The sequence below is a fragment of the Myotis brandtii genome, unplaced genomic scaffold (genome assembly GCF_000412655.1).
Source record: "Myotis brandtii unplaced genomic scaffold, ASM41265v1 scaffold133, whole genome shotgun sequence".
NCBI classification, from domain to species: domain Eukaryota; kingdom Metazoa; phylum Chordata; class Mammalia; order Chiroptera; family Vespertilionidae; genus Myotis; species Myotis brandtii.
The window spans coordinates 3601808-3613526 of NW_005354718.1; the positions used below are offsets into that span (position 1 = coordinate 3601808).

General features: G+C 37.6%; 1 protein-coding gene across 3 annotated transcripts in view; it reads right to left on the reverse strand.

The window, feature by feature from the left end:
- Positions 1-11719, reverse strand: part of TTBK2 (tau tubulin kinase 2) — a 115936-nt gene that overhangs the window by 19901 nt on the left and 84316 nt on the right. For all 3 annotated transcript variants that reach the window (XM_014534844.1, XM_005860316.2, XM_014534845.1), the window contains 2 exons: positions 6931-7147; positions 1523-1734 (listed from right to left, as the gene is read on the reverse strand). In XM_014534844.1, the coding sequence (XP_014390330.1) occupies positions 1523-1734; positions 6931-7147 (429 nt within the window). The remainder of the gene's footprint in view (positions 1-1522; positions 1735-6930; positions 7148-11719) is intronic.

Here is an 11719-nt window from a genome sequence, read left to right on the forward strand (position 1 = left end):
AAAAGCTAAAGGAGTTCATCACCACCAAACCAGTATTATATGAAATGCTGAAGGGTATTGTTTAAGAAGAGGAAGAAGAAGAAAAAGGTAAAGATAAAAAATATGAACAACAAAGTGACAACAAATATCTATCAACAATTGAATCTAAAACTCAAATGAATAAAAAATCTGATGAACAGAATAAACTGGTGAATGGAATAGAATCAGGGGCATGAAAATGGAACAGACTGACGATTCTCAGAAGGAAGGGTGTGGGGGGTGCGGGAAGAGATTAGACAAAGATCTTATATGCATGTATGCATTACCTATGGACACAGACAATAGGGTGGTGAAGGCCTGGGGTGGATGGGAACCGGGTGGAGGGCAGTCATGGGGGGGGAAAAAAGACGGACATCTCTAATAATCTCAACAATAAAGATGAATTAAAAAATAAATAAAATAAAAATATTTTTTAAAGTTCTATCCTTTTGTTAGACTAATTCTTTATCAAACTAAGCTTTTATCCCTTTATATTTATTCCCAATCTTAGCCACAACTCAAAATTTTTACATGCTGCCCCAACCCTAGTCCATCCTTTTGATCATATCAACATGTAGACACAAGCTTACATCACATAGCTATGAGTTGAATGATTACAGGAAGAATACACATCCATGAAGGACTGTTTAAAATGAAAGCCAGACTGGACTAGGCCAGAGAGGCTGAACTGTCTCTGGACAATTACTACAATGTCAAACACACAGTCCTTCTAACTATACTCCACTGCCAATAATAGCCACCAGGGATGTACAGTGAAGAGTGTCATTATTATTGAAGTCACTTGGGTCTTAATATTATTGAAGCCTTCTATAATTCATAAATATATCCCAAATTCTTTTAAAAGTTTCATTCTGTCTTTTATTATCAAAACTTGAGGACAATGGGCCTCATAACTGCAGTCATTATCAATGTATGGCTCTCTAAGTTTCACCTGTCCTTCTCTCAAAGTTGATTGTGAGCTCTTTAAAGTTCTGTCTTTCCTTCTTTCTAGGTAGAATAATAAACTTATTCATATCTATTTTCCCTACAGCACTACTCATAGAAGGCCTTCATTAAAATGAACTGACTTGCCTGTCCCTTGTGTATAAATGACTTTTCCCCCCTCCTTCATGTACTCCCCTCCTTCCTGCTTAATGCCCTCTCCAACTCTACACTGCATCTTCTCCATTCCAAACAAAGTCACTTCAAAATGTTCATTAATTGACTAATTATTAACTATACCTAGTATTATGAAGTTACCAGCTCTCACTGCCCAGCTCCCAAAGCCAAAGGCTATGTTATAGGACTTGTAACAACATTAGGAGGCAATTCACAACAATAATCAGGATGATAATTAAAAGCATAGATGAGAGCTTAATCAAATCAGTGCTACAGAAATGCAAGAATTTATTTGAAAGACTTTACATAATAAAAATAAATAAATAAAAATTTAAGATTATAATATCTTAGTAGTTTTAAAAAAAGAGGAAAAACTATTTTATACCAGGTCTCAAGAAACTTGTCAGTATCCGGCTTTGGCTCTAGTGTCAGACGTTTTTCCAGCTCAAAGCTGTGGATAGAACGTAACTTTCGCACCAACGGAACATCTCTGTCTGGCTGAGTAATCTCTGAGCGGACACGAATCGGTGAACCAAGGCTTGGAGCATTCAGAATACCATTTGCTTGACCATGGCTATTCTCCTCTTCAGTAGCAGCCTAGACAAAATATATAAGAAAATTATGAAAAACATTCCAGTTACTATACGTGATAGTAATTGTTGAAGTCTTTCAACATAATATAACCAAATGCTTGGGATGTGTTCTCACAAGATTAAGATATTTTGCCTAGTTTAGGTCATGACATACTTTTCTCTTAACCTTTTATTAAGTGAGCTTTCTTAATTTATTCTCAGTTTCAGTATTATTTTAGTTTTTATACTTAAACAATCTAAAAATGTTTAATAGCCTTAGCCTTTTGTATTACATCTAACTAGAAACTTCCAGGATCCCATCCACTAAACTAAAACTTAGGACATTCTCTTTGAGTCAAGTGGTTTCACAAGAAGTAGGAGAGGTTGCCAAGCCTCAATACCTCCTGCTGCGTCCCCTCTCTAAAAAAACAAACGAGAATAAGGAAACTTGGTGTTTGAACAATAAGGAGCTGGGTGGAGCAGGAGGCTGCTGAGCATTGGGCAGCACAGAAGGGTGGGGCTACCTAGGGACAGATGCCTACAGCAGTGCAATTATGAGGGAAATTAAGATTTACACTAGTGGTGGCAGGAAAGAGGGAAATTTGGGACGTCTTTCTGATTAAAGACCCTCAAGAAGATGTGCAAATGGTCTCCAACAAGGGGTTCGCTTTGGCTACCAGCAGAAGCAGAAGATAATCTTCTCTGAAGGAAGGTTTCTCCACTTCCCAATTTAGGTCTATAGAACTCCCACCAACTGTTAATTATAGAGTAAAACATTAAAGATAGTCAAACAAGCCCTGGCCATGTGGCTCAGTTGGTTGGAGTGTCACCCCACACACCAAAATGTTGTGTGTTCCATCCCCCATGTTTCTTTCTTTATCTCTTTCAAATCAATAACAAACAAACAAATACATATCCCTGGGTGAGGATTAAAAAAAAAAAAAAAAGATAGTCAAACACATAAGAAGGCAATGCCACCAGGATTGAGTCAGCAGAATTTTTTTAAGTGTAAGCTTCCCAAAAACATCAGCTATCAAACTTGTTCAGATACAGAATAGAGAATAGCTATGCATAAAATGTTTAAATAAATGATTCTTTGGAATTAACTGATAAATTTAATATTAAATACTCAATTAACAAGTTAAATATATTAGCCATAAAAGGCCAAAGTTATTAATTAGTGAATTAGAAGACAAAGAAAAAGAAATTACCTGGTATGAAGCACAGCAAGGTGTGAAAAATATGAAAAAATATATTAAGAGATATGATAGAATAAAAAGGCATAATATATGTTTAATTGAAATCCCAGAAAGAGAACAGAAAGAATGAAGAGGTGGCAATATTTAGGTAGAGAATGGCTGTATATCTTCTAGAACTGATAAAAAAAATATGAATCAAAGATTCAGAAAACATAAAACATCCTAAGTAGGATAAACAAAAAGAAATATATGTGTAGATACATTGTAGTTAAAATGCAGAACACCCAAGACAAGAAGAAAAGCTAAAAAGTAGCTGGGATGGGAGGACAGGTGGAATGATCATACACTCTCACATACACATACACAAACACACACAAACAACATCAGAGTAACAGCAGACTTTTTATACCAATAGATGAAGCAAGAGGAAAAATAATTGTCGGTCAAGAACTTTAAACCCACTGAGCCAAACCAGCTAAAAAACATATGTGCATGTGTATTTGTTTGTATATGGTTGTATCAGCATGAATAACAGCATAGAACAGTGATGGCGAACCTTTTGAGCTCGGCGTGTCAGCATTTTGAAAAACCCTAACTTAACTCTGGTGCCATGTCACATATAGAAATTTTTTTATATTTGCAACCATAGTAAAACAAAGATTTATATTTTTGATATTTATTTTATATATTTAAATGCCATTTAACAAAGAAAAATCAACCAAAAAAATGAGTTCGCGTGTCACCTCTGACACGCGTGTCATAGGTTCGCCATCACTGGCATAGAAGGATGTACCCAGGCTATTAACACAGGTTACCTGGTTTAGGAGATGTTGGATATTTTTAAAAATACATCTAATAATATTTTACTAGCTCAGTTAACCTTTGCCATTCCAGTAATTTTTGAAGATGAATTTTATGAAAAGACTGTTCAATCAAAAAAAAAATAAAAAAAGAAAGAACTTTAAATCCAATAAGAAAGAAAAAATCCACTTTGAATCCAGCATAAACTATCATTAAAGAATTAGGCTGAGCCTTGGCTGGTTTTCCTCAATGGTTAGAATAGTGGCCCTTGGACCGAAGGTTCAAGGGTTTGATTCCCAGTCAAGAGCAGGTTCGATCCCCAGCCCTAGTCGGGGCACGCATGTGCAGGAGGCAACCAGTCTATATCTCTCTCTCACATTGATGTCTCTCTCTCTCTCTCTCTCTCTCTCTCTCACACCCCCTCCTCCCTCCCTTTTACTCTCTAAAAATCAATGAAAAAAAAAATATCCTCAGGTGAGGATTAAAGAAAAAAGAATGAGGCTGAAATAATTACATTTACTGCTAAGTAAAAATTGAGAGTCTCTACCAAAAGATCTCAACTAAAGGAACTTCCAAAGGAAATATTTCAGGAAGAAAGATGAGTCCAGATTTAGAAAAGAAAAGAAAAAAATAAGAAAGATGAGTCCAGGACTTCCAAAAATGCAAGGAAATGGTAAATATCTTTTAAAAATTAATGTAAACAGCACTAATATCTTATTTTTTTAAAGGATGGAATTAAAAATAGAACTAATAGAGATTAAATAGTGATAATGGGTGAAAGAAAACTAAATAATTAAGACTTATGCCAAGTACCATTTCACTCTCTCATATACACAGACACCCATATGGGCTGGCAACTAGGTGTGGGGGTTTGTGTGTGTGTGTTTTGTTGTTGTTTTTAGCACGAGAACAGTTTGCTCCTGGTGCCATAAAGACAGCCACAGCTGTCTGACAGTCATCGCCTGACAATTTTTTCACTACTTATTCCTGGTTACTATTAGTCCAAATAATGCATATTTAATAGCCAGACCACGGTGCACCATATCACAGCTACACAGAGAAAGTTTTTGCACATGACTCCCATGACTGAAAGTATATACTGTTTTAAAGTATATAGTTAATTCCTCAGAAGTGATTATAGAGGATTCTTTTCAAGATGTATTCCTCATTCATAAAGCATGACTAGCCAACTTTCTATCAGTCATGTTAACAGGTATGAGCCCTAAGTCTTATTTTACACACCTATGAACTTAACCTCTTTTGCAATTAAACCTTAAAACATAGGAAGCACCAAAAACTAACTGATTTCTAATTCCTTGCCCCTACATACCATTTATCTTCATATAATCTCCTATGAAAATGGAAATGACGAGGAACAGTAAGATCAGAGAGAAATTTGTGGAAGATTACTAAAAATTAATCATTCAATTTAGAAATCTATATCTTTTCCTGTTGGGGTCCAGCCCCAGCAGGTCCAGGGGTCCCCAAAGGTGTTGGACGGAGTCGGCGAAGAAGGAATGACACGGAGACAGCCTTCAGTTGATCAGCAGCCTAGACAGGACCTCTAGCCAGGATCTCCAGCCAAAGTTCTGGTCGGAGTTCTGGTTAGGAACTGATTAGGATCTGATGTTTATTGTCTTGTTACATCTATATTTATACCAGCCGATTTTAATCCTGTCAATTTCTATTACAAAGGTTAGGGCGTTTCTTATCTCCATTCCAGGGAGTAAAGATTATGTAGCTTAACTACCCGCCTGGCACTTAATTAAGGGGTTGTATCCCCTCCCTAACCTCGGGGAAAAATCCCCACCTGGGGAAACAACCTTTCTCGGAGAGGTGACCTTGGTTAAAACACATGGCACTAAGGAGAGCAAACATATTAAGAACAATATGCTATATATGCCAGGTCCCTTGAAACATATGCTGTGCAGATGTTTCTTTCCTGCAGCGACTGTGTCAAGCAGCAAGGATGGACCGGCTTCCAGCAAATTCCCCCTTTTTTATTTTTTAAATGATAGCGCATGCAAATCAGTGGCCACCTCTCAGATTGGGCTGTTTAAGACTCGGAAGAAGACTGGCAAGCAATGACAATAAGCATAGCTATAAACATAGTGGACGGATTGCACAAGGAGCCTTGTTCCTGTAGAAGGTTGCTGGCCTCTTCAGTCAAGGGATTTCAGCTGTCCTCAAGTCGGTGGTTTGGTTGTCCTTGTTGATCTGGCTAGCGGGCGGCATTTTTTCACTACTTATTCCTGGTTACTATTAGTCCAAATAATGCATATTTAATAGCCAGACCACGGTGCACCATATCACAGCTACACAGAGAAAGTTTTTGCACATGACTCCCATGACTGAAAGTATATACTGTTTTAAAGTATATAGTTAATTCCTCAGAAGTGATTATAGAGGATTCTTTTCAAGATGTATTCCTCATTCATAAAGCATGACTAGCCAACTTTCTATCAGTCATGTTAACAGGTATGAGCCCTAAGTCTTATTTTACACACCTATGAACTTAACCTCTTTTGCAATTAAACCTTAAAACATAGGAAGCACCAAAAACTAACTGATTTCTAATTCCTTGCCCCTACATACCATTTATCTTCATATAATCTCCTATGAAAATGGAAATGACGAGGAACAGTAAGATCAGAGAGAAATTTGTGGAAGATTACTAAAAATTAAACAATTAAATTAGAAATCTATATCTTTTCCCATACTTACAGGTGGACCTACTTGCAATTCTAATGAAGAAAAAAATCATGTCATTTGTTCAACATCCACGTTGTCAACTCATAAACAGTTGTGTGATGCTTCCCATTTCCAACTTTCCCTTTCCCACCTCCATCTGAGACAGTTTTCAGAATGGGTACTCATAGCTCTATCAGTCCACACCAAAGGAGTCCGGGGTCTTGTCACATTATTTAGAAAGACTATTAACTTCTGTTCTATAGATGTCTCTTCTTTTTTCTCAGGGTCTAGTTAGTTTTTTTTAAAATATCTTTATCTTTTTCACAAAATATAAGATGAAGATTAATATCTGGTATCCATACTTCAATATTTTGGGCAAAATTAGCCAAAATACTGCAATTACAAATATAGAAATAACTAGCAATACTGTCTACTTCTCATTCAAAATTGAGAATCATTATATTTTGCTACAACAATAGGAGAAAATAAGTACACAGAAAGATATTACTTCCTATGCAAGAAATACACACCTTACAAATTCCAAACTTTATCTTGTTCCTGTTGGCATCCATCTCTTCCCAGACATCCTTCTCCTGGGGATGAGTGTGTCCCAGAGATCCGGGCAATTTATCTGGTGACATACCAACAGGGATGCCATTCTCCCCATCACTAAGCTGTTCATCTGGAAACACCTCATCTGTATTTTCTCGAAGCAAGTCCCCTGGGATGGGAGTGGCATTAGCAATTCTAAAAATGAGGGGTGAAGAAAAGGCAGAACTTAAAAACACCAGAATCAAAAATTACAATGAGACTATTTTCCATTTTGTTTCTGGAGTTAAATGATGAAGTCTATATATTATTAAAGAGTAAAACAAAACAAAACCCAAAACCTTGGAAACAGGCTGTGACAATTCTACAAAATAAAACATCTACATTTTGATCAACAGAATTTTCAACCTGATTTAAAAATAAAAATTCCAATATAATAACTCACTAATTTAATAATTACTTTAAAAGTTAGAAACATTTGGTCTATTTTCCAAGAAGTAGTTTTCAATTTTTATTTTCTGTTTTTTACTCATTTTTCTCAGAGAAAAACTATAAACAGGAAAATGTTAAGAATAATAATGATATAAGCAGGTATCAAATCAATTAAGTTATGCTTTGAATAGTGTAAAATGTGCATTTGTTTTTTCATTTACAGACTTTTTACTAAGTACCTACTCCATGCAAGGCCCTAGGAGACATAAAGAAGAGAAAGGAAATTCTTGCCCTCTAGGGGGAACTAGAAAATGTGCAATTACACAGTTTATCCATCTGCATGAACTGACCAGGAATGATACAGAAAATATAAATTGGCACTTTGTATATATATTGCTTTCAAAGGAACTTCATGCCTGTTTACATGGTTGGTCATCTCTCTCTCAGACTTCTGGCCCATGAAAGGCTTTTCTAGTTCTGTTATCACTAGTGATTAGGCCCCTGCCAGCTCTAACATTCCATAACTCTACACTATACTCAATTTTTAAAAATACTGCTGACTGAACACAGTATTTAGTACACAATGAAACCTTTTCCTAGAGGTGATCTGGAAGGTTTAAAAGTAGAAAATCAGTCTTCATTAGATTATACTGACATAATTATTATGAGTGATAAAATAAGGCAACTTAGTGCATCACTCTAAGGATAGCATTACACCCTGGCCCAGATGTCATAAATGCCATGCTGTGAGAACAAAGATCAGTCATTTTCAGGGACTTGTCAATAGGTTAGAGGTAAGTAATATAGAAAAGCACTGGCCATGGCTCTCAGGAAAGAAACTTAGAGCCTGGGAGTTCTGACACTAAGAACATCTTGGAAAGGTAAGTTTGGCCTAAAGTAGTTCAAATGAAAGGATTATAAAAGTAAAGTTCAGGAGGGGGATGGGTAGAGGTAGAACAGGGGATAGAGGGGATAAATGGTGATGGGGAAAATTTTAATTAAAAAAAGTAAAGGTAAGAAATAAATTGGCTATTAAAGGATTTTTCAGGTGTAAGTAGACACTAACATATGTTACATGGTATGCTAAGTATTTATTGAAAGAATTCCCTCTATCCTGAGGAAAGGCACTGGCAAAAGGAAAAATGTTTGAGTTCAGGAAGCTCAATCTACTAGCCCCATATCCTCCCCTCCCCCCATTTTAATCACTGAGTGGTCTTCCAAATCCTTTTTTCCACATGCCTACTACTTTGCCTCTTTCCAACTACCAATTCCTTGGCATTTTCTTCTTCCACTTCTCCACCTATGAAACTGCTGCTATTTTTACTCTATCTTAATTTCCCTCGTATCTCTTAGACTTCAATATATTACCACACACTTCCAGGAGCTCTCCCATTCTCTCCACACAGGCTGTCTTCCACATAACTCAGGTTCCTCTCTGCACTTACTCTCTCACTTTTACTCCTTACATTATTTTCTTTCTTCTCCTAAAATTCTGATCAAAACCTGGATTTTGAGATACAAAGGTAAGAATTCCTTTCCAGAGAAATTATGTTAAGGAATAAGAATGAGAAAGTATATATGAGAGTATTATGTTAAAGAATAAGAATGAGTGAGAAAATATGTGTGAGAGTATTATGTTAAGGAATAAGAATGAGTAAGAAAGTATGGTGAAAATATTTTTAGTATATGGTCTGTGTTTGCAGGCTAGATATAAACTATAGAAGCAGATTAGGAAAAAAAAAGTGAGGTGTATGGGAGAACTGGAAAAGTAGTAAGAATGGACATCCTTTTCGTATTCCCTTCCCCATCATCTAAGTCAGGGGCTGGCAAACTAGGGCTTCTGAGCCAAATCTGGCCTGCTCCCCTATTTTCTGTTAATACCATATTTTGGCACACAGTCATACTCATTCGTTTCCATGTTGTCCATGGCTGCTTTAGCACTACAACAGCAGCGATATGGAGGCAGAGACAGCAGAGTCCACACATTTTTATCTGGCTCTTTACAGACAAGGTTTGCTGACTTCTGATTTGAAACATCCTCCTACCTTCTCCTGAACTTACTTTCTTCTTCTAGTAAGAAATTCAGAGTTGTGGGACATACATAATCATATTTTTCTCTTTAACAATGATTCTCTAGGGCTTTCTAGTTATCCTCCATAACATTTGCAAACAGAGACTTCAGCAAACTTTTTTTTTTTTTAAGAGAGTGGGAGGGAGTGGGGGGAGAGAAACATCAACGTGAGAGAGATATATTGATTGGCTGCCTCCCACACATGCCCTGGGATCAAACCTGCACCCCAGGTAGGGACATGCCCTTGACCGGGTATCGAACCCAAGACCCTTCAGTGTGCAGACTGAATCTCTAACCCAGTGGTTCTCAACCTTGGCTGCACATTAGAATCACCTGGGAATCTTTTTAAAATCCTGATTTCTGGGTCTCATCCTCCGGAAATTCTGTTTCTTTGTTATGGGGGGAGGCCACAACATTAGTAACAAAGAAACAGAATTTCCGGAGGATGAGACCCAGAAATCAGGATTTTAAAAAGAGCCCTAACCGGTTTGGCTCAGTGGATAGAGCGTCGGCCTGTGGACTCAAGGGTCCCAGGTTCGATCCCGGTCAAGGGCATGTACCTTGGTTGCGGGCACATCCCCGGTGGGGAGTGTGCAGGAGGCAGCTGATCGATGTTTCTCTCTCATTGATGTTTCTAACTCTCTATCCCTCTCCCTTCCTCTCTGTAAAAAATCAATAAAATATATATATATATAAAAAAGATTCCCAGGGGATTCTAATGTGCAGTCAAGGTTGAGAACCACTGCTCTAACCACTGAGATCACCAGCCAGGGCAACAAATGTTTTCTTAAAGGGCCAGATAGTAAATGGTAAGCTTGTAGGTCTAATACTTTTTTTTTTCAATTCAGCTAGTTTAAATTCCGTGCAATCTTTAAGCTGTGGGCCAATATGTATTATACAAGTATCAGTCTGCCTTTTTAAAGGCACTTCAACTTATAAACACCATGCTAGGTATTTATACCATTCCTCACCAGTAAAACGAGACCAAGTTAACTACCCAATCAACTAACAAAAGGAAAGCTAGTCCTTTGCTGTCTGCCTCCCACTTGCACTACCTTTTCCCTAGCCCTTTTAAATGATTTTATTATTTCCTCCCAATTTTACTCAATGTTTTTTTATTAAATATTCATTTGAGTATATTCTCCATTGTGTATTTTATAATTTACTAAATTCTGAGATACCGTTTTTCTTCCTTTTCTTTCAAGTCTCATTTCTTTTTCTGTTTTCTTTTTCCTTTTTCTCTCCCTGACCCCAACCCTTTTGGGGTCTATTTCTTTTCTTTCTTTTTTTTAAAAATTTATTTCATTGATTTTTTACAGAGAGGAAGGGAGAGGGATAGAGAGTTAGAAACATTGATGAGAGAGAGAAACATCGATCAGCTGCCTCCTGCACACCTCCTACGGGGGATGTGCCCGCAACCAAGGTACATGCCCTTGACTGGAATCGAACCTGGGACCCTTCAGTTCGCAGGTCGACGCTCTATCCACTGAGCCAAACCGGTTAGGGCTCTATTTCTTTTTTTAAAATAATTTTTTAAAAATTAATTTTTCCATTACAGTTGACATAAACATTAGTTTCAAGTATTCAACATAGTGAATATTTATATTCCTTGCAAAGTGATCCCCCCAATAGTTCTAGTACCCATCTGACACCATATAGTTATGACAATATTATAGACTTACTAGAGGCCCGGTGCACAGATTCGTGCAAGAGTGGGGTCCCTCGGCCTGACCTGCGGGGATCAGGCTAAAACTGGCTCTCCGACCTCTCCAGAGGGGTCCTGGATTGCGAGAGGGTGCAGGCAGGCTGAGGGATCCCACTAGTGCACAATCAGGGCCGGGGAGGGACCGTGGGAGGGCTCCAGGACATGTCCGGCACGTCTTGCCCAGTCCCGATAGGCCAGACCCCAGCAGCAAGCTAACTTACCAGTTGGAGCGTCTGCCCCCTGGTGGTCAGTGCGTGTCATAGCAACTGGTCAAACAGTTGAACAGTCAGACTCTCAGCATATTAGGCTTTTATTATATAGGATTCCCTATGCTATGCTTTATATCCCTGTGACTATTTTTTATAACTGGCAATTTATACTCTTATTCCCTTTTACCTTTTCCACCCATCACTGGGTAGAGGTGGGGGTATCTATTTCTATTCTTAGTTTTAGGTGGTTATCCATATCTTCAAATGAATGAGCATATTTAATTCCATTTTGGCTTTTGTCTTAATTTTCCTTCTTTTTTTAATAACTTTCTTTATGGTTGTTCCCCCCCCCC